Raw genomic sequence first — 27,989 nt, 5'->3', positions numbered from 1 at the left:
AAGCCAAACTTCAGTTTCATTTTAGCTCAAACACCTGATGACGAAAAATTCTTAAAACAAATGTGTATTTATTAAACTGGATTTTATTTGAAATTATTCACGTAAGAAATTTTATGTGCTAACAACCAAACATTACAAAAAAAAGATAGGAAACCAGAAGAGCTTTATACACCTAAAAAAAAATGAACAGTAAAGAAATCTGCTAACATACTGGCCATATTTTTGTGACACAATACTGGATTTTTCATTGTACTTTTTTATTATAGTAGAGTAGTATAATCCCGGTCAGTAGTTGAGAGTTGAACTTTTTCTCCCCTTTTGAAAAGAGCAAGATTTTCCCCATGTAAACATTTCCCACCATCCTCACACACAAGTTTACATGGAAAAACGTTTGTCATCTCACATATGACTCACAGCAGTTTACACAATTGTCATGGCCAGGAAAGAGTACTGCTGGGATCACAGGAAGGGCATCTATGCGATCACCTGTTTCGCATGTTCATCCTTGCAAAATGTAGTAAAGACATGTATGTGAATATATAGCATGTGTGCTAGCCTTTAATGTTTCACCACAGCAAGCTGAAGTTTACGTAAAGTCCATATAGTTAAGGGATGTTACATTCTTTTTCAAGAAATGAAGAAAGGATAAGTAATGTTTTGAAACCTGAACTGCACATACAAGCTTAATATCAGCTATAATCAAAATATCTATCTGTTGAAAATATTTGACACTGGGAAGGCTATCATTTCCATTGGCACTTTCACAGAAACCACTGCCCTGAGTAAATTTAAATCTCTTTTCAATAAAACATTGAGAGCACAATTTTTGCAGCCTAAGCAAAGACCCTAATTGATATAAGCATATGCTCATGACATCTTCTTTGGAGGCTAATTTAAGACGTTAATAATAAAAAAATGGGTATCCAGAAATTATAATTCTTCCTCATCTTAAGACATTTGACTTTTAAAGAAATTAAGCATGGTAAAAATACCAAAACAAAGAAAACAATTATGAATGTTGTACTGAGACATTGAAAAGAACACATTTCCCTTAGGTATCCTTACAGGTATTTTCAGGTTTAGTCTTAATTTCTTCAGTTGCATTTTTCCCCCTAAGAAAATATAGAAGTTATTCACAGTTATTTTTAAATAATCTACTAAAGTGTAGAAGGGAACGGGAGGCTATAATCCAGCAGCCACTTCTACTTGGCAGGTTCTATCGAAAGGAGTGAAATTTTTACAATGTCACAATGGCTTGGATCCAAAGTTCCTGCGAGAAGAACTCCGTTCATGAAAAGAGGACAAAAATAGATCAGCATCTGAAAAGATAAATCTGCCATCGCATTAAGAGAAACTACCTTGGGGCCGTTCACATAATGGTTATCCTAATATGGGTAGCTCTTCCAAGTGTGTCGTTACCCCTTCTTGTGTGATCAACACTATGCATCTGCTCAGGCTAGTTGGACATGGAGTGAAGATCCCAGAGTCAATAGTGGTTTCCCCATGATTTGTACATGAAGCAAAACATGCATGCATGTCGTGGCCATACAGACATATCTGTACAATGGTAATGGTGAAGCATCCCTTCTTTGCATTAGGTTCCTGAATAAGTATTTTGATGAATACACCCATTCTGGTACATAGGAAGGTGAAAGTTTGAAAAAGCCAATTATTTCAGTGGGGGAAGCAGTAGTAGTTTCTTTGGCTATAGGGCAGCCCACATAAAAAAGGGGAGGGGGAATCTAGCTACCAAGCAACTCACATATTTAAAAGTGCTTGATTTATAAAAATAGAAGAAAAAGGTTTTGTTTCCCCCCCATAATGACATACACCCCTAAGCAAAAAAAGGCAGTTTGGATTTCTATACCAGGCACTCCTTCCATCATGTTTCTCCAGATTCAAAAGCTGTCTTTTCTAAAACTCATTAAGCTTAGATATCACTGGAGTAGGAAATTCTGAAGCTCTTATCCAGGTGGTAAGTCTTGTAAAAAACATACTAAGGACTGGATGAGTTTCCTTTCTCCCTGCAATGTGCAGGAATCTGTTCCCACTCAAAGATCTCTTTGAAAGGATCATAGTTAACTGCAGGTTGCAACTTTTCAATAGTTGCGCATGCACTAAAATGTCCCAATTTAACTGGTATCCATAACATATGTGTGCAAATTCTGTTGCATTATATGTCAAAGAAACTGGCTGCTTCAAAATTCTACTGAAATGGCACCTTTAAGATATGAAGGGTTGTACAAATTGTATTTTCTCCACTGATAGAAAGCACTTAAGTGGTTTCCATCAGTGGCGTGGAGAGGGAGGCAATCGCCATATATTCTTCCTCCCCCATACAGACTATTGTGCCCTTCCAATCTGCTCCAGAGGCTAGGGAGAACCTTCAGATCAGCATAGGAGGTGGCACTGCAGGAGGGAAGGGGGAAACTGGCAAAATTTGCCACCTCCCTCCTTCCACTGAAGTCCCCATCAGTGGAAGGACACAATTGGTTGTAACTTGAAATATTTCACACTCACCTATTTACACAACAGCTCACATGTAATCCTCAATTGTTTTAAAAGCTTCATAATTATAAAACAATTTTAAAGAGCACTTGCATGTCCACGCTGAAAGACATTATTTACATTACTTGCATATTCTTGAAAATAAATGTCACCTATCAGTTTTTAAAATATTTCTGTATGTATTAATTTGTTTGGAAACAGAGGCACTGAATATCATGGGAGATGTCATTCATTTTGCAACTTGGATCATCCAGTTTTGATATTAAAATATGTTTAAAAAATACCTTGAGTTGCTTGCTTATTCTCAGCCATGAATCAACGTTTAAAAATCCACACAAAATATACTAACGATGATACGTTTTCAAATGAAACTGCATCCCTGTAAGAGAGATATGCATGCACACATTGCTGTACTTCCTGATCTGAAGGAAACCATGTATGTTTTAACAGCAGCAGTAGGAATATGAGAATGTCAGTAGATGTAGCTCCCTCCATCAGTACTGCAATGGTAGTAGCTGCCATTGATAAATGCTTTATCCAGTATTGTCCAGTATTGTCGTTAATGGCATATAGGCTTGCTCAAAGCTGGCAAACCCTTACACGGCGTCAGTTTGCTGGTGTCTTCTCTAATAGACCATATGTAAATTTTATACAGACAGGATGGAGTCTATGAAGATTCCTTACATTTTCTCCCAACGCAAAGAATATGGAAATGCCAACCCCGATCCAGAGACTTTAGTCACACGTTCAGGAGTCACAATGCACAAAAAGAGCTTCACTGCAGGTACCCTTGTACATTTCAATTCACACAGCAGCTCTCTGTACATATTCTCGTTGCACTCGTGAGCCAGTGCACTTAATATTTTAAGCGAAAATGGAAGAATTTTTCCATCAGCGCAAGAGCAGGGGAAGACCCGTTGCATTAGCGGGCTTTGTTATGCTGGCTCCCACTAGCACAAACATATAGCTGAATTCAGCTCTTTATACGTCACAAAAACTGGGACTTCTAAAATTTTGTTGATTCTAGTGGCAACTGTATAAATGAAAGAGGAAATGGCTCCTCATTACTTACATAACGGTCAAGACCTTTAGGTACCCATGTCCTTCCCCAAAAAAGCTCAACCATCTCATCAGGCAGTATTGTCAACACTTTCCATATATGAAGAGAGTTGAAGAGTTGGGACAATCTGAGCAGATAACTCACTGAGGTATGTATTTCTCTTAAGTCCAGGGAAATGTTAACACCTAACATTTCCTCTTCTCCCCAAGGAACATAAATAATTATTAGCTGTTATTACTTCAACCCACTGCATCATTTTCTCCCCCCAAAACTTTTAATTATTTCAAAGCATCTTAGCTCCAAGTCTTAAAAACATGTAAGCCTAATGTTGACAGAGTAGAGGTAGTCAATAGGATACCCTCCAAATGTGGATTACAACTTCCATCGGCCCCAACCACCATGGCCAGTTGCCAGGAATGATGGGGAATGTAGTCCAAAATATCTGAAGGGTACTATGTTGGCTTCCCCGTTTATACAGAACAAGGTAAGTTTTTTAAGAAGATAATGCTTGAGATATTTGTGGATGTTCTTTAAATCTTTAAATCTGAGAAGGACAGAATGTTTCAAAATGGAGCCTTCCCTTTGAAAGTCCACTTCTTGTACAGAAATTCTCTTCACATGGACTCCTTTTATAGCAAGAGGCCAACAAACTATTTCCCTTAAAAAGAAAAAAAAATCCATTCGATTTTGGCGAGGAAAACATGCTGACAAAAAACACACCTGCTAAAAACATTAAAGTATTTCCAGTAAAATATTGTTATTTAAAAGTAGCACAGGAACGGCATTATATTTTGAAGTTGTTTGTATGTCAATTATTGCAGCTTTTCCAATCCTCTTGGTGACATCCTTTTACTTCAGCATGACTTTCAAGCAGCCTGGCTTTATTTCTGTGAACCTGTGAATCAGGATACTATTGTAAGCAACCGTTTAAGGTTTGATTCAAACTGCAAGGGGTAGGAAAACAGACTTTAGCACTGTTCCACAAATGCTTGCATAAGAATCCACACAGTGGTATACAGCACTTCTCATGCTCGTTTGTGTAAGGACTTGTGCAGGTGGAAAGGTTTTTTAATCTCTCATACAATGCTCTAACATTACACAGCATTACATGACACTTTCACCATATAGAAGGGCAAGTTTGAAATTAAACCATCCTTTTGGCCAGATGAAAGAAACTACCATATTTTTCACTCTATAAGACGCACTTTTTCCCCTCCAAAAATTAAGGGGAAATGTGTGCATCTTATGGAGCGAATGCAGGCTCCTTGGCTTCAGCAACAGCAACACAAAGCCTCCGAAGCACAGTGGGAGCGCTCCCTCCGTGCTCCGGAGGCTTCGTGTTGCTTTCACTGAAGCCTGGAGTGCGCACCGACCCCTCTCGCTCTCCAGGCTTCAGGGATAGCCCCCTGAAGTCGGAGGCTTCGGGTTGCTTCGTTGAAGCCAGGAGAGCGAGAGGGCTCGGTGCGCACCGATCCCTCTTGCTCTCCTGGCTTCGCTTCGCTGGAGGCGCTGCACAGCTTTCCCTCTCTGTGCAGCACCCCTTCAGCGAAACAGGAGGAGAAATGGAAGGGGCTCCGTTTCTCCTGCGGTTCCCTGAAGGGGTGCTGCGCAGAGAGGGAGAGATTTTTTTTTCTTGTTCTCCCCTCTAAAACAAGGTGCGTCCTATGGTCTGGTGCGTCCTACAGAGTGAAGAATACAGTAACTTCAGAAATAATAAGCCTAATAAAGAGGTATTGCCTCAAATAAGCTTGCTCTCTGTGCCCAAAGATGCTTTGGAGCTTGTTAACTGAGAAGCAGCCTCCACCATCGTGTCACATAACAAACCACTGATGGGAATTTAAAAATCAGATTGGGGTACAGCATGTGGAAGAGAGGTTCACCGTTCACAGAAGAAAAAATCCCACTGGCATTGACCAGGTGAGGTGTTGAAAAGACAGAAACATGGCAGAGCACAAGGTGGGGTGTATTTGGGCTAGACCAGAGAGCTAAGGGAGCAAAAACAACTCATTTTCTATTATTCCCGAATTCTCTCCCAGCTCCAGCCTTCCACTCTTGACTTCACCCATTACCCTTTCACTAGATTTAAATGTAACTCAATCTCAAATCTCCTTCCTCACTTGATTCCGTGTTTACCACCATAGGCAAATAAAAAGAAAAGCATCATTAGCAGCCAGGACTGTCATTAGGAATGACCTAGGATCCTAGATACAAGCTTCCTGCTGCACTCTGCAGACCTGGCAATAAGCCTGCCTGAGGAGCTTAGCCCAGGATGTCTACTACGCTTTCTAGTGAAATAACCACCAGTTTTTAATTGGTTAAATGCAGATCGCAAGTTGTCAGTAACGGTAGGTTCAGCTCACCTGAACTTGTGGCTTGTGAGGTATTTCATAACTGCTGGTTTGATGCGAGCAACTCCTCCCTGGCTATGGTTTCCCTTTCCTGTGATCACGTAGAGATACGGCTTACCACCAGCCAGGTTGCATTCTGTTACACAAGAATAAGAATGGTCACAATATTCTCTCTTTATGAATTCCACATTCAACAGATTAAAAAATTTCTTTTAGAATATATCTAAAATCTTTCAATATGGTAAATTTTGAAATACGAAGTAGCCTTAGACTACAGGTCCGTCTAGCCAAGTACTGTCTACTGTGATTGGTAGCAGCTTGCTGGTATCTGTATCAGTACTGCTACTCAAGAACCTTTTAACTAGGTGCCAGGAATTTAACCTTAGTAGTGCTATGTGGGAACCAGGCCAAGGGCCTTCTCGGTGGTGGCGCCCGCCCAGTGGAACACCCTCCCATCAGATGTCAAGGAAATAAACAACTATCTGACTTTTAGAAGACATCTGAAGGCAACCCTGTTTAAGGAAACTTTTGATGTTTGACATTTTATCGTATTTTTAATATTCTGTTGGGAAACGCCCAGAGTAGCTGGGGAAATCCAGCCAGATGGGTAGGGTATGTATGTATGTATGTATGTATGTATGTATGTACAGTGGTATCTCGGGTTACAGACACTTCAGGTTACAAATGCTTCAGGTTACAGACTCCACTAACCCAGAAATAGTACCTCGGGTTAAGAACTTTGCTTCAGGATGAGAACAGAAATCGTGTGGCGGCGGCAGCGCAGCAGCAGGAGGAGGCCCCATTAGCTAAAGTGGTACCTCAGGTTAAGAACAGTTTCAGGTTAAGCAGGGACCTCCAGAACGAATTAAGTTCTTAACCCGAGGTACCACTGTATGTATGTATGTATGTATGTATAAATAAATAATAATAATAATATTAACTATTATTATTATTGTTGTTGTTGTTGTATGCAAATTATATGTTCCGTCCATGAAGGCTAGCCCATCCACTAACATGGAAAGTAACACGTCCGTTTTAATACAGTGGTACCTCGGTTTTCGAACGTAATCCGTTCCAAAAGACCATTCAACTTCCAAAACATTCAAAAACCGAAGCTGCAAAGGGCGGCCTGCAAATTCAATAGAGAAAATTCGAAAAAACTCAGCAGAAGCTGTTAAGACTTCTGAGGCTCATTCGAAAATGGAAGCATTTATTTCTGGGTTTTCAGCATTCGAAAACCAAAACGTTCGACTTCCGAGATGTTCGAAAACCGAGGTACCACTGTACATCAATTTTTGCCGACATACACAAGTCCAGTGTAATCTCTGTAAACAAATAAGTGTTCTTATACCTTCTGTTTTCTCCTGCAATACTCTACCCAGGTGAGCCAAAGCTTCATCCACATGAAGACCATGTAGGTCCAAAAGGTTTTCAGGAAGCTTCAAGGCATTCACTTTCTCAAAGATTTGCATGGCAGCATCGCGGTTGGCTTCTTTCATCTTCTCCTCGTGAAGGCGACCCTTGATGCAAACACACATCTACTGTAAACATCACGAGGAGCAACCTAAGCGCAGCACTGGACATCAGGATTCCAAACAGCACTATAGGCAGGGAGCTGTAATGTCTCAGAACAGCGACATGCGCATTTAGACTTAACTTGTCAAAAGTAGGTCAAGTAAGGCCTGATCAGGTGGGTTTCAGGAAGATGTAAGTCACAATGAGACTGTGTGAAATGAGCAGAGATCATAAAGGTAGGAAGAAAAAGAGACTCCCTGACTGTGTACATATATACAACTGGTAAAAAAACATCTCAAGTCTGCCTTGGCATGCTAAGAGAATCACCTGAAGGTTTCAGTACGGCAATTATGGTTTAAAACACTATCCCACCTGTTGAAGTACACAATACATGCTGGGGTCCGAAAAACTATGCAAGTGGCTCCATGGCTATTTTGAAATGCAGGGGACATTCAATAGTAATTTGTGATATGGCATTGGAGCCTGTTAATAAGCAAAAAGTCAGAGTTTCTATTGTCAATGACCAAACACTCATCTGCATGTAATGCAGCACTTTGAATTCCAGCCATTGTTAGTGAATAAGCTCTTTCATTGTCGTCTTATATTCTAATCCAGCAGCATTTTGAAAGCCATGACTTGCTGGTTTCTGAATTAAAATGCCATGTCCAAATATTTCCAATTTATTTCAAAATAAATGTTTCTGGCCTTATTGGGGGGGATATTTCTGCACACAGTCTACTAGTTCTGCTATTGGAGATTCAAAAAGCGCATTGACGCTTGCTTATGCGGTGGTTATCAGTGCAAACACCAGAAACTTATGTGATTACGAATAGCCAACATTTCCAGTAAAGAAGGCAAAAATTGCAGAATTGATTGATTAAAACAAATTTACCCTTTGAACATAAAATGCTGCTACAGACTTCATTCCCATGCGATACGCCTCCCCAGCTTTTCTCAGGCACTCTTGCTTGTGCTGTTGGTGAAGAAAAGCTTCAGCCCTGAAATCATCATATCCTGGATATTCAAAGTCTTGAAACGTCTTTGCACCAACAATGTCTTCTGGTTCCTTGCACTTTCTGGCCTATAATTCATAAGTGTTACACTTAGGACATGGTCCAAGGCTTATTAAAGCAAGATACCTCCACCAAAGACATTTTCTATCTGCTCAGTTTAAAACAAGAAGCAATCATATATACTCCTACTGAAACTGACTTTTATTTAGTATTTATAAAGTCCTTTCCCTAAAATGTTAAAGATGCTGAGGACCCATATTTCACTATAGCAACATCTTATTTAAACGTATTTGCAACAAATGTACAAAATGGTCATTACCTTTCTCTCTCGTGTCTTTAAAGCACTGCAAGAAGAGAGTATGGCACCTTGGGCAGTTTCTCTGGCTACAACTGTTTTTACTGGATCTGACTCTAGAACGCTGTTCAAAAACTGGACGGTTTGCTCCAAAGAATAACTGAGATAAAAAAAAAGAAGCAGCCAGTGAATGATTCAAGACATATCACAGAACAGCAGAACTTTATTAATTAACAAGAAAGGAAAAAGCAAGACACGCACGCACGCACGCACACACACACAAGAAAGAGAGAGAAGCTTGCATTCTAAAACCTGTTAATTTCTCAAATCAAATTCTAGCACCAGGCAAGTCTCCCAGGGAAAGAATTCCAGAGCCAGAACATCACAACAAAGAAGGTTCTGTCTCTGGTCACTAATGGCCTTATCTCAGGATGATCTGGAGAAAAGCCTTCAAGGGTAGTCTTGAACAGACTTGTGCAGTATAAAGCAATTCAAAAGGTATTCAGATCCAAGCCATTTAGTTCTTTGAATTTAGCAGCATCATATGAACAAGCAAGAGCTCACTTGTGGTCCTTGAAGATTTCCATTAAGACGTTTGGGTTAATAGCTGGGAATAACTCCAGGAGTTGCTTCTCTTTCAGTTTGGCAGCGCAGTCTTTTCTAGCCATGAAAGGAGAGCGTTTCTAATCCAGAAAACAAGTTGACATTATAATTATATTATTAGAAAAGGCTTTGTAGAAAAATGGATCTAATAAAGAAAAAAGATTTCAAAATTACACAATTTTCCACATTTTTGGGTGGGTGACAACCAATTTTTTCCTCCTCTCTCCTGTGTGTTCCCAAATCTGCTCCCCTGGGTAGAGGCAACCTCCAGAGCAAATCACAGGGCAGGTTGGGGGGCAATGCAGAGGAAGAAGTATAGTAGTTGTGCTACTTCTTCTCCCACAACATTGGATACCACCCTTTGTTATTGGTTCCAGATTATTTAGGGCAGGCAATACTGTTTATAGGGAGACATTTTCTAGCTTCAGCCACCTGAAATTTGAATCATATAAGGCTGCTTGCAAAACTATATTGAAGAGACTGTTTGGTTTGGGAGATAAAGTAGCACAATATGGTGGCTATAAGCTGAAGTTAATAAATTAGGGTAAATCAAGATGATTCATGGGGGATACCACTAAAAAATCTGAGTTTCTAACTTAAATCTTAGCACCAATGTACATATTAACAGTCATATGACCACTATGTCACACTTTTGGTATTCAGAAGTACACAAAACAGGAAAAAATGCATTAGAAGCAAAACCTTGCACATGGTGCTAAATGTGTCATTACAACTACATCCATTATTTTTATACTGTTGCCTATGTGGGGGGAGGGGGTAGTTTTCATCATGACCAGGGTGCAGTGAGGAAATATTTAACTCTTCCATTCTGAGAAATTCTAATAGAAATTTCTCCCACATGTTATTCACCTCAGAAAACAAGCTCCCATCGGTGCCAATTAATTCATTTATGCCCATCTCATTTTGAGAGTCAACCATACCAAGAAATTGGAAGTAAAGGCAGGTTTCTGGCTCGAGACTTTGGCTAAATAACATTTCAGTCCCATCCTACTCTCTGTTTTAGCTTCACAAGCACAACAGAACCACATACAGTGGTGCCCCGCAAGACGAACGCCTCGCAAGACGGAAAACCCGCTAGACGAAAGGGTTTTCCGTTTTGGAGGCACTTCGCAAAACAAATTTCTTTATGGGCTTGCTTCGCAAGACGAAAATGTCTTGCGAGTTCCTGCGGGTTTTTTCCCCTTCCCCCCCTTTTCCTAAGCCGCTAAGCCGCTTATCAGCTGATCCGCTGATAAGCCGCTTAACAGCTGATCGCTAAAAGCTGCTAAACCGCTAATAGCGCTAATCCGCTAAGCTGTCAATGGGCTTGCTTCGCAAGATGAAAAAACCGCTATACGAAGAGCCTCACAGAACGGATTAATTCCGTCTTGCGAGGCACCACTGTAGTTGTTGTACAGCACCACTTTCTATTTAATCCTTGGCACTGTGGGTTAAACCACAGAGCCTAGAACTTGCGAATCAGAAGGTCGGCGGTTCGAATCCCCGCAACGTGGTTAGCTCCCGCTGCTTGGTCCCTGCTCCTGCCAACCTAGCAGTTCGAAAGCACATCAAAGTGCAAGTAGATAAATAGGTACCACTCCGGCGGGAAGGTAAACGGCACTTCCGTGCGCTGCTCTGGTTCGCCAGAAGCGGCTTAGTCATGCTGGCCACATGACCCGGAAGCTGTACGCTGACTCCCTCGGCCAATAAAGCGAGATGAGTGCCGCAACCCCAGAGTCGGCCACGACTGGACCTAATGGTCTGGGGTCCCTTTACCTATCGGCTTAATACATCAACATCACTGGTGGAATGTTATCCTGGAGCAAGATGGCAGGGCCACCCTTACAGATTTTATGTGCTAGAAAACAGTCACTTGCCACCCACTCCCTGACCTAAACTAATAACCAGCTTTCTAGGCAGTGCAGCTGCATTACAAGTGAAACTTTGTGAGTATTTGCAAAGCGGTTACTGTTATAGCATAAGGAATTGGTGGGTGGGCCAACAAGTCTGAGAACTGGAACAAGAGCATGAGAGGTCCATTATGCTGGGAGCCTAGCCGCCAATCTTATGCCCTGCTGCATGCTTCAGTTCACAATGAAGGTGAAAGATAGGAAACGCCTAGTGCTAAGGGGAAACGTATGTGTAAAAGGTTTTGACCTTTAAAGCCCTTCACAGCCTAGGCCCGTCGTACCTACGGGACCGCCTCTCCCGGTATGCCCCACGGAGAGCCTCAAGGTCCATAAATAGCAACACCCTAGTGGTCCCAGGCCCTAAGGAAGTTAGATTAGCTTCAACCAGAGTCAGGGCCTTTTCAACACTGGCTCCGGCCTGGTGGAACACTCTGCCTCATGAGACCAGGGCCCTGCAGGATTTAATTTCTTTCCGAAGGGCCTGTAAGACAGAGTTGTTCCGCCTGGCCTTTGGCTTGGAGCCAATTTGATTCCCTCCCTCCCCCTCTTTCTTTTTTCTTTTTCCTTTCTCCTCCTGTGTTGAGGCTGCATTTTAATATTTTAATGTTTCAATATTTTTAATGTTATATTTTAATCTTGTTTTTAAGTTGTATTCATTCAACTTGTTTTATTATTGCTTGTTAGCCACCCTGAGCCCGGCCTTGGCTGGGGAGGGCGGAGTATAAAGGAAAAATTATTATTATTATTATTAATCATACCAGGTCCTCTTTTTCTTGTAAGGCGATTTCTTCGGACATTATCTCCCGGAGTGATACTTTCTGCGTCTGGACATTCCAGTGATCCATGAAAGGAAAAAACTCTGAAGCAGCTGAGTTGTCAGGTAGCGTATCTGTAGGCAGTCTTTCGGTCTTCTGTACTTGACAGTTTGCATGCGGAGAAAGAAGGCTGTCCAGCTCATCTAGACAGAATTGCTCAAACAGCATGGGATCTACAGAAGCAACAAAGCCGGAAGGAACAGTTTAAAATACAGATAATCCAAATACATGTATTTTTTTTATGCATTTTGAAAGATGTCACTTGCATTAAGGCATAAATAAAAACAGACTGTTAAAAACTATTTTATTTTACTGTGTTTTTCTAACTGCGACACATGTATATTGATGGCACGTTAGTACAGTGGTGCCTCGCAAGACGAAATTAATCCGTTCCGTGATTTTCTTCGTCTAGCGGTTTTTTCGTCTTGCGAAGCAAGCCCATTGACAGCTTAGCGGATTAACGCTATTAGCGGTCTAGCGGCTTTTAGCGATCAGCTGAGAAGCGGCTTATCAGCGGAAGAGCTGAGAAGCGGCTTAGTGCTTAGGGAAAGGGTGGAAAAAAGCGGGGGGGGGGAAGCGGGAACTCGCAAGATTTTTTCGTCTTGCGAAGCAACCCCATAGAGAAATTCGTTTAGCGAAGCGCCTCCAAAAACGGAAAACCCTTTCGTCTAGCGGGTTTTTCGTCTTGCGAGGCGTTCGTCTTGCGGGGCACCACTGTATTTACTCTCTGCCTTACTCCATGTTGTGCCTGTGCACCTGAAAAAACATGGCTGCTTTCACACTCCTCTGCTGGCTCCTCCTCCTTTTGGGGAGCTTAATTTCAAAAGCAGTGGCTTGAAGCACAGATTGTGGTTCTGAGGGTCTGAGAAGCAGATCACACATAGGTAATTCCACACCTCTGGCCTCTCAGTTGCAAAGCTTCGTGGTTTGCTCGGTCCCTTTGTGTCCACATGCTGTTCTTTACAGCATTTTTACGACATACATGCTCTTTCTTTTCACAAATAGGTAGTGCTTTAAAAAAAGCGCAACAACTAAATATATACATAGATAATTGTGCATCCCTATTTCAAATAAAATTTGCTGCACATATAAAAGGACAAGAAATAAATAAACCTTAATCTGAGTGTAGATGAGATAGACAGAGGGGCGGGGGAGAGTAAGAATAATATTGTCCAAGCTAGGGCTGTGCAAAATCAAAAACAACACTCTGTTAGGTCCTGAAACCCAATGGGTTGCCTGAGACAAGTTGCTATCAGGCAGCACAACCTACCTTCTAAGGTGGTTGTAAGATAAGGTGGGATTACCCATATGACCCTATGTGCTGCTATATTTATTTTGCATAGAATAACTTTGAAGACCAAATAACTTTGCCATTCCTGCTGTATTTGTTACTATGTGATGATCAGAATCTGGATGCACATCTAAAAGGGCACCCAGTCTAAATAATGGGAGGCCCAGAGTGGTCAATTAGAACAACATAAGCTTACCTTCTTCAAGAAGCTTATGCAACACCTCTTCTCTCCTCTGTCGCTTCTAAATTAAAACATTTTAAGTTCAATTAATCATATTATTAGGTTTTAATGAATCTCCAATTGGGGTTGTTTTTTTAAAAAAAGGATTAATAAAATGTGTTTGGGCAACTGTACTCAGTTTACAACAGGTTTAGGTTGTATGCAAGCACAAACTGGAAACTGAATTTCAATTTTAGAGAAACAAGGTGAGCAAAGTAAAACAAGTATCTCTGTGATAAATGATGAATCCTACTAGATATAACAACAAAACAACAACAACAACAATAATAATAATACTTTATTATTTATACCCTACCAATCTGGTTAGGTTTCCCCAGCCACTCTAGGTGGCTCATAATAATTCAGCCTCTCATAACCATCATGCTTAACTTTAGTTAATGCAGGAAGGGGTTAATACCATAAAGCAAACTGTTTTGCCAGACTTGACTAGGTTATGATCCCTCTCTTGGAGTGACAGAGGGTCAGCATATTCTCTTTGTTCACTCTTTCCACCATGCGACTCAGACCAGAGAAGATGTCTGGGCTTATCACTTCAAGCCCAAACCATTTGTTTAGAAACATTTTTACCATGTTTTTAAACTAAGTTTTTCTGCCTGTGTTATCTTGCGGCTGCATAAAAAGCACATGAATCAGACCTTTGACATGTTCCTCTTTAAAAAGTTAAAAAGTTAGTTGGTTCAAAATTTTGATTGTATGTTTAAGAACTTTTATTTGGAGTATATGTGACCTCAGTGTAATCATGCCACTTATTTACATGCACTATAAATTATGGGAAATATTTTAACAGGGGTCAGCTAATAAATAAATACCAGTGTATTTTAATGCAAGCATAAGATGCCATAGACTTGTCTTTAGAAAGAAACTGACTTACTGTAATAGATGCTTTCCATTTTTCATGAATTTCTCTGGCTAAATTCAGATCAATATGAACCACATAATCTTCAGTAGTTAGAGATCCTTATTGAATAAAAAAGCCAGAGGTTAAAGCACTGTACAAATTAAATGTAGTTCAGCCAAGCTTATTCTTAATCAAATATCTTGGGTTTTTTGTAAGATAAAGCATCAGTTCCTGAAATAATTCAGAGAATCTGTCTCGCAACAGAGCAATATAACACTACTTTGAAACCTAGCTTAATTTATAAACTACAATTCTACTGTGGAATAGGAAATAAATTAACTCAAAGCAGTATTTTTAAACAAAAAAAATCAGTTTGACCAGGTCCAAATTTCACTAAGGAGGAGGACCCAAAGTGAGACTATGGAGATGATGAAGCTAATCAGACAGACAGACTTTGAACCAGTGATGGGGACTGTGTGCCCCCCCCCCCCGATGTTGCCAGACTACACCTTCCCATTATTTCTGACAACTGGTCATGCTGGCTGGGACTGGAATATTGTCTACAATGACTGACTTTCCAGGATTCTCTCTCAACCCAGGGTCTTTCCTAGGCCTACCTAGGACCTTCTGGATTCAAGGCAGAACTCAATGCTCTACACTGAGCTGCGACCTATCACTTGTCTAGAAACTGGACTTAACAGGGGCACCTTAAATCTCTACCCTATTGGCATTCCCAAATGTAGACTTTTAATTACGGTAACTTTATGTAAGTGAATGGCTGCCATTCACTAATATGGTGGAAAACAGAGCAATGACTTGGAAGATTTTGCAAAATGAGTAAAAACTGCTGACCACTACCAAGTCTGACCACCACCAAGATATGGGTGAGTCTTTTTTCTAATATCTATCAATGGCTGTAGCTTCAAATAACCAATACTTTTGGGCTTTTTAATTCCTTCTACAGTAGGTTAACTATATAATCTTGTCAGTTCCTAGCATTTTTTTAAAAAATCATGGTTTTATTACCTGAATCAACACCCACAGGTCCAAATATTTCACTTAATTGAATGGCTAGTTCAGGAGGTAAGACCAGTTCTAGGGAATTTATATTCACAGATTTTGATACAGGTGTGGGGTTCACTAACTTGCTTTTATCTTGATTGGGTATTTTGTTTTCTTCATTTTTTGCTGCAATTAGAAACATTGGTTTACAATTCATTTTTTTATCCACCTCAAATTTGCTGTCCTTGCTTGCAGAGCCCTCTGTAAGTATTAGATGAGATGGGAGCTCTTCTATAATTGAACACTCTGAATGTTTCTCTGAAGATCTGTTTTCTATTTCCACATCAAAAGTGGGTTTCAAAGTGTTAGGGCCTCCATTAAAATCATCAGCTATAGTCACAGGAACACTTAAGTCCACTTCAGTATGCAACACCTTGTTCGGCTGCTCACTTTCTGATAGCATAACAGAGCTCATCTCTTTTGTATGTGTGGTATCTAAAAGTGGTTTCTCATTTCCTGATTCTTCGACATGAGTTCTTGGAGCAGATGGCATTAAATGTTTGTTTTCTGCTGGGGAAGCAGTTGAAAAGTTGTGTTCATCTTTAACGATGGAAGCTTCATCACCTCCATCATCAACAGAGAGATTTGTTATTTCTGAATCCTGACTAATTCTAGAAGTCACAGTTCCTTGAGTGGTTTCCTCAGAATCTGCAAGTTGTTCTCTATAACCAGCATTTTCATTAGAGTCAAGAGACTTGCCAGAAGGCTGAATCTGTGCTTCCCGCAAGGGTCCAACCTCATCATCTCTGCACAACTTCTCAGCAGAATCTAACAAGATCCCTGTAGCCCAATCAATGTCCCTGTTACATCTTTCATACAAGTCCTTCAGTGCATCAAATGAAACAGACTCAAAGAGTTTACACAAAATATTCAGATTCTCAGATACATCAATGTTGACAAGGTCACTTTCTTCCACATATGTGCTTTTCTCATAAGTTACCTTATAGGGTATCTTTTCTGAAGAAGTATGAATGCCTTTTGGTATGAATCCATCCAGTCTGCCATTTAATACTTTGGTATCTTCTGAAACAATAATTTTCCTTTCAAGCCTCCACAGGAGAGCGAAATCCTGGGGCTCCGTCTGCGAATACTTATTGGCCTCTGCCATGATGCATTCATCAGGTTTCTCCTCCAGCAAATTAGACAGACACAATTCTTCCTCTGGTTTACTGAGGGCCAAATTGTTGGTAAATGTTAGAGCTAATTTATGATGTTTGCGTGCCCTTTTGTTCTGCACAGACTTTTTCTCACCAAGAGTTTCAGAACCAGAGATTTCAGGTGCCAAAAGAGTTTCCTTTTTTGATGAGACAAGTAGCTCTCCAACACCTGCAGATGTTGTAGGAAGTACCGTTACTGTGTTCAGAGTACTTTCATTAATACTGCATTGACTACTTATAATCTCTTCTGATTCACCAGTGTTACTCTTTGGTATTCTTTTCATTTTGTGCTGTCTTTGCTCTAAAGAGTTTTGGACTGGCCAGTCTCCTACAATCAGCAGTCGCGATGCATCTTCTTCCGTATCATCAACAGACATACAGGCAGAGGGCTGTTTAATTTCTTCCTGTTTACTCTGAGAAAGTGGCAGCTCCTCTTCATGAATATTAACCGGATTTACCTTTTCATCTTCATCTAGAATTGCTAATGCATCAAAATTGGGGATGCTTAGACCTTTATCCTCTTTGCCATTCTTTATAGCCAGTTTTTCTGACCTTCTAGCTCTTTTCACTCTCTGCCCCATAGTTTGTTCTATTGGCCAATCTCCCACAAAATTTACTGTCTCTGGCCCTACCGGTTTATCACAACCTGAATCTGCCTTATTCATGTTTTTTGTTAGTCTTAACTCTGCTTCTGTTGGTACTTCAGCACATTGATTTGCTTCAACTTCAGCTATTATGTCCTTGTTATTGTACTTCTGAATATTTTCACTGAAATTTGAGAATTCACTTTCCTCAGGCTTTACCATGTCCATCTTTTCAAGAGTAGAATCAATTTTGTCTGTCCTTGATGATGCATTGAGATCTATGTCTTCCAGAGAGACATTACATTTAGAAGTACAGTCTTGAACCCAATGCTCCAGTTCTCTCTTTTTATTCAGGAGAGTCTGATTTTCCACTGTAACTTTCTGTGACTGATGCTTATCTTCCATACTTAATTCTATGCATTTCAAAGGTGAAGGAAAATGTTCCTTGTTTTTCCCATAATGAGGCATATCTTCCTTCCTGTAAATCAAACAATGGATTTTTAAAATGGACCTTTAAAGGAAAAAATGCACACCTTAATCATCTTTACCTCTGCTAAAGCATTTAAGCCATAACATCTTCTAATATATATTGAAATATTTATATACATATTCCTAGAAAGATAGAAGGGGCAAGATGGAAAAAAGGACTGCTATTGAGTCAATCCCTTCTCTTGGATGTAACTGGGATTATTATTAAAATGATAACTGGATGTTGAAGGGAAGGAGTCAAAGAAAGTGGAGGTTGTTAGATTATGGAGATATATAAAACCATGCTACTTCTGAAACTGAAAGTGTAATTATTCAGCGCATTCTGTGATATAAGGAGTTAGTTAGACTTCACAGACATTTGCTTTCATATTTAACAGATATAGATAGAATCATAGAGTTGGAAGGGACCCTGAGGATCATCTAGTCCAACCCCCTGCAATGCAGGGATATGCAGCTGTCCCACATGGGGATTGAACCTGCAACCTTGGCATTATCAGCATCATTAACTAACCAAGTAAACTGGCTTGAAGTTTTGTATTTCAATACTTTCGATACTTTAATTTTAATTTTGATACTTTAATTTTACCCTTCTCCCTTTTTGTGGTGAAGAACTTCATCACAGGTAGCACTTTTCAATTCATCTGGGATTGAAGAATTCAAAATTGAATTAACAGTCAGGCAACGTTCATATCGTTCCAACATTCTTTTGATCGTCTCTTTTGATACGCCATGAATATTTCGCCTAAACATTAAAAAGGACAGAATATCTGAGAATGAATGTCACAGTAAAAGGCATATTCCAACTTTTGCTGAAAACATTTGAGGCAACTATTAAACATTTAACTGAAGTTGTTTTCCGTGGTGTTACAATTTAAGGAGCAGGTACTGAGAATTTCCCCAACAGCTGATGGTGCATAAACAAGCAAATAAAGGTTTGTGCAACATGAAAACCTACACTGCCATATCACATTGCCTAAGTAATAAATAAATAAAAAGTAGTAAACAGGTAGAGTTCCAAACTGGGTAAAAGAGATCTTGGCACCCTTTACTTTCAATTTCTACTTGACTATTTAGCAACAGCTTGCTAAATGTGGAAAAACCCACTGCTACAAATCATGACATTTTAAACCACTTTTCTTATAGCTTTAGAAATAATTAATGGCCAGAAAGAGTAGATATTCTTGGGTATTTTTTTGCCAATGCCGACTTTAACTTTTATTAGCAATGGACCAGAGAAAGAAACAATAATCGAAATCTAAAAAATATAAAGGAAAAAGGAGAAACAAAATACAGTTATTAGGTACTACTTTGCTCGCCACTTATATATGAAAGACCATCTGTTGTCACAACATCCCACCTCCCTATCCTTAACCAATGAAGATAATGGGCTTGAATAATAGTATCTATTCTTGAGGCTCTTTGAAAGAATCTCTGTAGCTGACAGCCACAGAATATTTTTGAAGCAACTGAAGCTTTACATGAACTAAAGGTACAATTCGCAAATGAATTAGTCCAAGTAATCACACAGGTTCTCGTGGAAGAAAAGAGAGAACAATTCATAGTATTGCAGCAATCCCTATAATTTGCATTTTGGGGTTCAATAAAAGCTGGTCTCACTCGTACTAGCTCATTTATTTGAGGATATTATTATTTCTTTTCAAATATGCTGTAACAGAATCATGAGGGGTTTTTTTTTTTTTACCTTTCCAGTTCTTTTGGTTTAAACTTCCACCAGGTATCCGGTTCACGAAATATAACCTTATATTTGTGTTCCTGGGACTGAATAAAAGTGTAAAAACGCTTGAGATACATCCCTCAGCAGGTTAAGAATACAGTTAAAAATGAACCAAGTCATAGTTCAGAACACATCTCACCCACCATCATTGCTGGACACAAAGAACAAGATCTTCATCAAAACTGTACAATATAAGCACTCATAATAAATGTCTCGTGCTTAGATAAGAGATCTAAGACTATAGTTTTTTTAGTTGTAATCCTAAACACACTTACTTGGGAGTAAGCCCTATTAAACTCAGTGGGACTTGCTTCTGAGTAAGCATGCAGCTTTTCCAAATGACTAATATCTGGGCTCCATTAAATGATGCTTGCTCCTGCAATTGTACCCAGGCAGACTGAAAGTATGTTTTGAGCTCATGTCCGGCTTCTCCATCCTCACTGCATTGAGTGTGAAAGCATTAGGCCAACTCAATCTCCCCCCCCCCCCATCATCTCAACAGCCTATAGAGAGCATGCGCTCAAATACCTCCATGCTGTCTACAAATATGCAGAGAAAATGTTAATGCTTTTGGTTCAACAATAATAACTTATGGAATACTAACCAATGCAACATAAGGTTTCATTTCCCAAGCCTGTGTGTTTGTGTTGTCTATGATTATTGGAGTGATGCTTTTTTCAAATGCTTCTTTGGCTGAAAAACATACCAGTATTTTTTTTTAAATGTATTAATAAAACCAGCATTTTTATGTTAACTCAGTTAAAAGAAAATTATAGAAAGCACTGCATAACCATGACAAACCACTGCAGAAACACTCAAAATACTCAAAGTTGTCATATGCACTAAAATATATGAACCTACATTCAACTATTCAATATACAATACTAGCAATATGGCCAGAAGTATGACCAAAGTTTGTATTCATGGTGGCATCAGGTGACTGACAGGTAGACTGCCTTGTTGGCCTGTCAAAACAGTCTGTGTTACGAGGGAGAGCTCAGGATCTAGCCCTCTGGCCTATCCAACCCAGTTAGTTGTTGTTTAATATGTGCTTATAGGCAAGCACCAATCCTGGCACAAGAACTTCATTAAGTCTTCTCTATTTATAGATTCCAATATTCTTAATCAACAATTGTTTGACTTCATCTAGCACATACCACGTTTCCGGTTCCACTCATGCGCGTCTGCTAAGAAATCAGCATTAAATTGGTACTGTCCATTTTTTTGGTAAAAATAATCATCCGTACTAAGAATGACACCACCAGGGTTATCCTCAAGCAAAGCCCTGCGAAAAACAAAAAATGCAAAATCAATCATCTCCCCTCCCTTCCCCACGCTCAATTTCTCTTTAATTGTGCACACACAATTTTGAGTCTTAGCTGGAAGTGAGGGGCATTGTGTAGTAATATGAATAAAGGTAAAGGTAAAGTGACCCCTGACCATTAGGTCCAGTCGTGATCGACTCTGAGGTTGTGGCGCTCATCTCGCTTTATTGGCCGAGGGAGCTGGCGTACAGCTTCCAGGTCATGTGGCCAGCATGACTAAGCCGCTTCTGGCAAACCAGAGCAGCGCACGGAAACGCCGTTTACCTTCCCACTGGAGCAGTACCTATTTATCTACTTGCACTTTAACGTGTTTTCGAACTGCTAGGTTGGCAGGAGCAGGGACCGAGCAACGGGAGCTCACCCCGTTACGGGGATTCAAATCGCCGACCTTCTGATCGGCAAGTCCTAGGCTCTGTGGTTTAACCCACAGCGATAAGCCATTCTAAATCAGGGCTTGTGCTATCTATGTGACACACGTTTTAACTTTAAAAAGTAGCTAAATCTTGGGGAAAGTTTCAAACATCATTTCTGTCCTCCCGATATAAAAAAACAACAACCTAGAATACACAGCACCATTCTCTGGCTGTCACAATGCAACACAATGATGACAGCAACTTTCGGTGTCAAAGCACATAATCAGGAGTCTAGACGCTATATAAAAACCATGCAAACCAGGAAATCAGCTTTGGAAATGTATGCTCCTTCACACTCTCCTATCCAGAGCAATCCTCTCTCACTTCCTAAAGTTGACCATGGATTAATATTTAACTGACACAAAACAGTGGCCTCTCCCATAGATAAAAAGATAGTGAGGGTTTGAAAATTATGGGATTGAGGGGATCTGGTTTGTGTCTGTGTATACGCATACACACATGAGAAATGATGCATTTAAAAAAAAAAATGAATACTCTACCTTGCCAAATGTGATTTGCCTGATCCAGGAACCCCTCTAAGAAGAACAAGCACATGACCTGCGAGAGGAATCTTTCTTCTCATCATGTGACAAACAGGAAGCTGGTGAACTTGAGAAATGTCCATTTTCGGCAGAGAGGATTTGCTGTCCCAAGACTGTGAAGTTGTTTGAGAAGAATATATTTTCCCAAGACTCCTAGAGTTTGAAGCAGGCCTCCACTTCCCAGGGCTGACAGCAACTGGAGTTACAAAGCTATGGCTTACATTTTGAGGATAAAAGACAGGAGCCATTAGGTTCCAGGTACACTCCTGAGACTGTTTCTGAAGCACAGAAAATTGTGAATTCCACATCTGCTGAGACTGGTCAACATTTGTAAAAGGTGTCAGTTTGAAAGTGGATTCTGCACATAGGTCAGGAACAGAAGTATTATAATAATTATTACACACAGTCACTGCGTTTCCCTGTTTTTCAGTCTTGTGTGAACAAGGACTAGAATTGTCAAACACACTGTTTTGAAATTCAGCAATCCCCTGGCAGTGTTGAGCAGACACGTCATTTAGGGTTTTAAGGTCCAAAACAACTTCTGGAACTGCACCACTGTCACGTACAACTTCAGGTAAATTACAGTTCTCTGGGATTTGTGCAAAAATATCCACATCATTTGTCTGAATGCCTGATTTTCCACAAACTACTTCAGAGGGTTTGTCACAATCTGGATTTAAAGGAGTGGAGGTTTCTAATTTTTCACTGTCTGTTTCCTTTTTCTGCAAAGAAAGCACAGTATTGTAACCCAAACAGGACTCTGCACACCCAGATAACTCTTTAACTTGATCAGAGCTACCGTGGTCCAAAGCCAAAGACAGATTGCCTGAGATATGGTCATTTTTTGAATCCTTCATTTCACTATTTAGATTATATTTCTCAAAAGGATGGCACTGCAAAAAAACCAGTTCTTCAGATGATGAAGACTTTTCTGATTCTTCACTAGATTTCACATTTTTTATTGCAGCAGAACTTTGGCCCTCTATTTCATTAGTAACACAGCTTGGTTGATTTTCACCAACCAATGATGCAGATATGGAATCAAAACCTGAAACATGTGGTGAAGATGTTATTCCCTTAGCAGCTGTAGACAATTCTAGCAGATAATCCATAGTGTCTTCAACTATGAAATGAAGAAAAAGCACAGTCACTGGAAGTGATATGAAACTCATTCTAAACTACAGAAAATATAAAGATCGTTGTACAAATAGACATTGAATTTAAGATTTATTTCAAGGTTACCTTGTTCTTCAGACAACCTGAAAGTTCCCAGCTGCAGTGCCAACAACACGGATCAATATAGTCAGGCACCTGCCAAAGGCCCTAGGGCTCAGAAAAGCCATCACTGACCTCGCTGTCATCAGAACTGTAGCATGGTACTGCTACCAACATTCAGTTATGCTCTGCTCTCCATTGCCTAGCTTACCCAGCCATTATGTTAGATTCCCCAAGATGCAATGCCTGATGTCAGGCTGTGTAACATAATTAGTGCCAGTATGAGGTAAGCAAATCTGTAGGAAGAAGAGCCAAAGAGCAACGCCCTGAGCTAATTGGGGTAACTATTAGGAAGTAGTTTATGAACTTGTGCATTAATTATTAACAAGTGGCTGTTGCAACAAAATGTCCTAATATAGAGTGTTCCTGCTGTTCAGGGTTCCAGTCAATCAGCCATGCCTTGATACCCCATGTTATCACCTCTCTCTCCTTATCACTGCGTTAAACACAAATGCTGACAATACTAACAGAATTTGATTTACCTCTGAAATCACATTCAGATAGCACCATGTAAATGACAGTAGGATCTAAGTCAGAAAACATTTCTGAAAGACTGCTGAAGAGTTCTTCTTTATCAATCCCATGCGGTGTTTGTAACATTGTTAGATCTACTGAAGGCGGTACCAAGTCGGCAGATGCAGCAGGCGTCGCTTCTGAGTTTATGCTCTTTCTTGATGGGCTCACACCAAGATTTTTCTTTTTCTTTGGCATTTTTTTCTCCAAAATATATTTTCCCTCGAATTTTATTTCGTCTACATAACACTGATTATGTCATGAGCAAGGCAGCATCATTTGTACACAGCACATATTCAGTTCAGAAACAATGAACCTAGAAGGAAGACAAGTATTTTCAAACATGTATTGAGTCACTTTTTTCCAAACTCTTTGGTGTACACCAAAGAAGTGACATTCTTTAATTTTTTTTTAAACTCTAAAGTCTAGTTCTAAACTGTAAGTGAAAAACATTTTATTGGCAAAGGCTGCTAACGCTCTTCATCCTATATATCAAGTTGTCAAAAGTCATAATAAACACAATCTTCATAATAAACAAAATTCAAGAACATTTCAGACTCCAGAGTAGTGCCTAAATCTTACATTGTATGGCAGATATTTTAAATTCAGGTCTTAGCACGCATTCACAAAACTGCAAGCTTCACAGGATTATCCATAGTATCAATACTGTGACAACACATGCTATATTAGTATAGCAAAACTATACTAAAGCACACATTAATTAGTATAGGGTACACAGAAAACAAGAGTGCTTTAGGAATTAAACACAAATCTTTTGACAGTCCAACATAACAGTTTTAAAGGTGCAAATATTTACTCACTTTCAGGAGCATACCTTTAAATTTGCTAAAGATAAAATTAGCTGGTCCTCTATTTCCACATTTCATCAGTTTCGGATAAATTGCCAAAACAAAGTTAACACCAAGAAGCTACATCAGGCCACTCTTCTGTTTGAAACTCCTGTGTGTATCATCCAGTCCAGAGTTCTCTCCTTTTGTTCATGAAGGTTCATTAACCTGCAACAAGAAAAAATCAGGACAGCTCAGACTTCAGATGCAATTAAATTCAGAGCATACTGGTATATACAGAAGTGGATTTTTATTTAATTTTTTCCTTGCCAAGATGTGCTGTCACACACACCCTTCAATTCTGGGGAGCTTAGCTGCAGACAAATCAGTTGTTTATATTCAGCAGTGGAATGTTAACCATCTTCCTTCCAATAACTATCCCATATTAATTGTTTTTATGCATTGCTCTTCTCTGATAGCTACACGTAGGCCATATTTGTCCTAGACCAAACATTCTCATTCAAGAATATACCTTATTGCAATGGCATTCGGTCCTTCCATCGAGCTGAAACTACTATTTCAGACTCAACATTTCCTCTGACATGTGGCATATTTGGAGGGACATGAGAACTGCAGCAGTTAGAACACTTATGTGATCTGGGCACTCAGATTACACAAGCAGCCTAATCATTTCTGGGCCCAATTAAAGACTTTGAATGTTAAAACCCTGTTAAAACCCTTCCAAACTGCAGGAGGCAGTGGAAGACAGGAGTGCTTGGTGTGCTCTGGTACATGGGGTCACAAAGAGTTGGACACGACTGGAGACCACATGGCTGGAGACCACGTTATTTGAAGGATACACATGCATAAGCCTGCCCAATCCACCAGTCAGAACCATTAGGCAAGCAGTTCCCTGGGACAGGGGTTTCTTAATAGTAGCTCCTCAACTTTTGAACACCCTTTGCAGACAAATACACATAGCCTTATCATGGGTGGCCTTGAACAACCCTGATGACACATTAATTTAACCCTGCATTGTGCTGCACCTGAAAAAAAGTGTGCCTGTGAATTGTGCTGCACCTGGAAAAAAATATTTAGCTACTGCTAATTTTTCTGTTTTTCATAACTGTATTTTTTATGAATTTTATAATTTTGTAAACTACCTTGTGAGAGCCCTGAAAGGCAGACTAAAACTTGTTAAATTAAATAATCAGTGAATCTACTTGTAGAGAGGTCTCTGCTTAACAGATTATGATGACTCATGCATAAGTGCAGCAAATTAAGAGTTCAGAGTTTTACACTTGAGCCCATTTATACAGGTTTGTCTTAGCACCAACAGAACTCACTAAGTAATCCGTGTAAAACATTCTCACTCATTGCTGCTTTCCTAGCAGAAAAACCTATTATGAACTTTTCACCAAGCATGGCAGCTTAACAAAAGCACACAAGGTATCTGTGAATATAAACCTGGAAAATATAACTTAAGATCATGTCATAAAATAACCATGTTTTCCACAGATGTATCTGTTGCCCAAGAGTGTTTCCCCTACAACAAACACATAAATGTTTAGCTGATTTATAACTATGTAACATTAATAAAATGACTCTTGTTTTACAATGGCTTATTTGCTCAATAGATTATGGCTACCTCTCAGACGTTTGGGGAAGAGGAACAGATTATTCAAAACTTAATTTTAAAAAACAATGAGAAGGGAACTTTTGCATGTTTACATGACTAAGTGTTCAACTACCGCTCCTAAAAATTATTACCCAAGCTAGCATCAAGGGGGGGGGGGAGAGACTTTTTTAAAAGGCAAAACAATTTAAAGTAGGGCTCCTCTTCACCATCTTTACAAGTCAGCTACATGAATCATCTGAGGACTTGAGTGTTTTAATTGCAACATGGTTATCTACCCAACCTGTCTGGCAACAAAATTAAAACCTGGTCTTAAATGTGTCACCTGTTTTCAAAAAGGTCATTTGTTGCCTCCACATATTAATATATCTTTTTTGGTTGGGGGTTGTTATGCTTTTTGCTGAAACTCAGGATGAACATGTGCTTATTTTAAGCTGTTACAAACTGTGCACTTACAATTGCACTGATTACTCATTAATTAATATGCTTTTAAATATCGATAGTTTTTTTAGGATGATTTTTAAAATGTTATATAATAAAGTTATTTAATAATGAATATTAATATTTTGATATTTATACCGCACCCATCTGGCTGGGTATTTTTTGAAATGATTTAGTAATTAATCGCTATTGTAAGGAATTCTTGATTGGAATTTATGTTCTGTTGTGAGCTCTGAGCATAATTAAATGGAAAAGCTGCATACAAATGAAAGTATTTCCGTAATAAATAAATTTGAAGAGAGCATTAAAGCTTACTACATGTTTCTCAAAATTTAAACAAAATAATAATGTGTGAGAGAAATACTAGTCGGGCACTCTTTGTGTTTTGTTTTCCTTGAACTACAGTTCTAGCAATTAAATTTTAAAATGCCTTATACAGTACTGTAATTAGGTAGTTGTAATAACTTTTGGAGTTCTGTACACTTGCAAAAAAACCAAAAATAGATAGTCAAGGCAACAGAACATAGCAACTCTTGGAATGATTTTTTTTCTTTCATTGCAGCCATGTTTCCAGCTTTTTATACACCTCCCTTTACACTGACAAGCAATTAGGGAAGAGGTGCTTGATCTCTGCTAAAATCCAGATCCCGAAAATGCATCTGCTGGTTTTATCATGGTCGAGCTCGGTCTATGAAAGACTAGGGGCCGGCAGAAAACTCTGAAGATGGGCCTCTGAAGTATTCGCACACCTTCAAATCTAAAAATAAATAAATGAGAATGCAAAACAAACCAACAAAACAAACACCTCTCCATGGGAAAGAGACACAGACAGCCTCCCTTGCCACATCCCCGCGAACATTTCCCTTCCAGCAAAAAGGAGGAAGCCGCGGGGCCGAGGGGCGGCGCGGCGAAAAGCGATGGCACTCTGCACACGCTCAGAGGCCATGAGTTCCGGAGCGAGCCCCGCTCCCGCCGCTGGGAAAAGAGGGGGGGGCAAAGGCGAGACAAAGGGAAGGGGGCTGAGGAGAAGCCGTGAGCCCCACTCGCCGTCGAGGCATTTCCCCGGCCGGCCTCCAAAGGGGGCGGAAGGAGGCCCGAGGAAGGCGGCCGAGCTGTCCGGCGGCCGAGGGAGGCGAGCGGCCTGTTTCCCCCCCCCCCCCCTCAGACCCCCGCGCTCGATTTTACCTCACGGCCGCGGCGGCCGCCTCCGACCCTTTCGTCTCCGGGCCCGCGCTGCTCTCGGTCAGGCGCGAGTCGCGTAGGGATCCACAGGCTCGCGGGCTTGCTAGGCCTCGAAGCCGGGGACGCAGCGCCTCTCCAAGGCCGCTCCCGGGACTGCAACTCGGGAGGAGCGGCGGCGGCGGCGGCGGCCGGGCGTCCAGGGCGGGCACAGGCGCCGCGAGGCAGGGGCTGCCTAGGCCTCACACCTGGTTACTTTCAGGAGGGGAAGTGTGAGGCGACGGCGGCAAGGAGGAGGCCTCGGGGCTTCCCCGTTAGAGAAAAACGCCGCTGCGTTTCGGAGAACCCAGGGAGGGCACCCAGGGTCATCTAGTCCAACCCCGTGCGATGCAGGGGGCGGGGCTGGATCCTCT

General features: G+C 40.4%; 1 protein-coding gene and 2 long non-coding RNA genes across 7 annotated transcripts in view; 2 read left to right on the top strand and 1 right to left on the bottom strand.

Moving 5' to 3' along the window:
* LOC310852163 overlaps nt 1-12,170 on the top strand; it is a 53,289-nt gene extending 41,119 nt beyond the window's left edge. The window contains exons 4-5 of the long non-coding RNA XR_014567994.1: nt 9,079-9,237; nt 12,033-12,170. This is a non-coding gene — a long non-coding RNA (uncharacterized lncRNA). The remainder of the gene's footprint in view (nt 1-9,078; nt 9,238-12,032) is intronic.
* Nucleotides 1-27,989, top strand: part of LOC310852180 — a 216,925-nt gene that overhangs the window by 185,432 nt on the left and 3,504 nt on the right. The gene's annotated exons all lie outside the window — the stretch shown is intronic.
* N4BP2 (NEDD4 binding protein 2) lies at nt 64-27,989 on the bottom strand. Of its 5 annotated transcripts, none has more exons than XM_083754815.1 (19): nt 27,583-27,989; nt 24,368-24,548; nt 23,502-23,848; nt 21,703-22,867; nt 20,622-20,749; nt 20,069-20,157; nt 19,432-19,508; nt 18,316-18,471; nt 15,855-17,718; nt 15,464-15,746; nt 14,471-14,556; nt 13,555-13,600; nt 12,011-12,240; nt 9,304-9,422; nt 8,764-8,899; nt 8,324-8,512; nt 7,268-7,436; nt 5,929-6,052; nt 64-4,463 (listed from the first exon to the last, which is right to left on the bottom strand). In XM_083754815.1, the coding sequence occupies exons 3-19, from the start codon at nt 23,728-23,730 to the stop codon at nt 4,418-4,420; spliced, it is 5,136 nt and encodes a 1,711-aa protein (XP_083610941.1). In that variant the 5' UTR covers nt 23,731-23,848; nt 24,368-24,548; nt 27,583-27,989; the 3' UTR covers nt 64-4,417. The 5 variants fall into 5 exon arrangements, with proteins under 5 accessions (XP_083610941.1, XP_083610939.1, XP_083610940.1 ...); XM_083754813.1 differs by adding an exon at nt 25,788-25,866 and having other exon boundaries at nt 15,464-17,718; nt 27,583-27,707; XM_083754814.1 differs by adding an exon at nt 25,825-25,866 and having other exon boundaries at nt 15,464-17,718; nt 27,583-27,707.

The sequence above is a fragment of the Podarcis gaigeae genome (genome assembly GCF_964106915.1).
Source record: "Podarcis gaigeae genome assembly, chromosome: 9".
Taxonomy (NCBI): domain Eukaryota; kingdom Metazoa; phylum Chordata; class Lepidosauria; order Squamata; family Lacertidae; genus Podarcis; species Podarcis gaigeae.
This window is presented reverse-complemented; position numbering and strand designations above follow the sequence as displayed.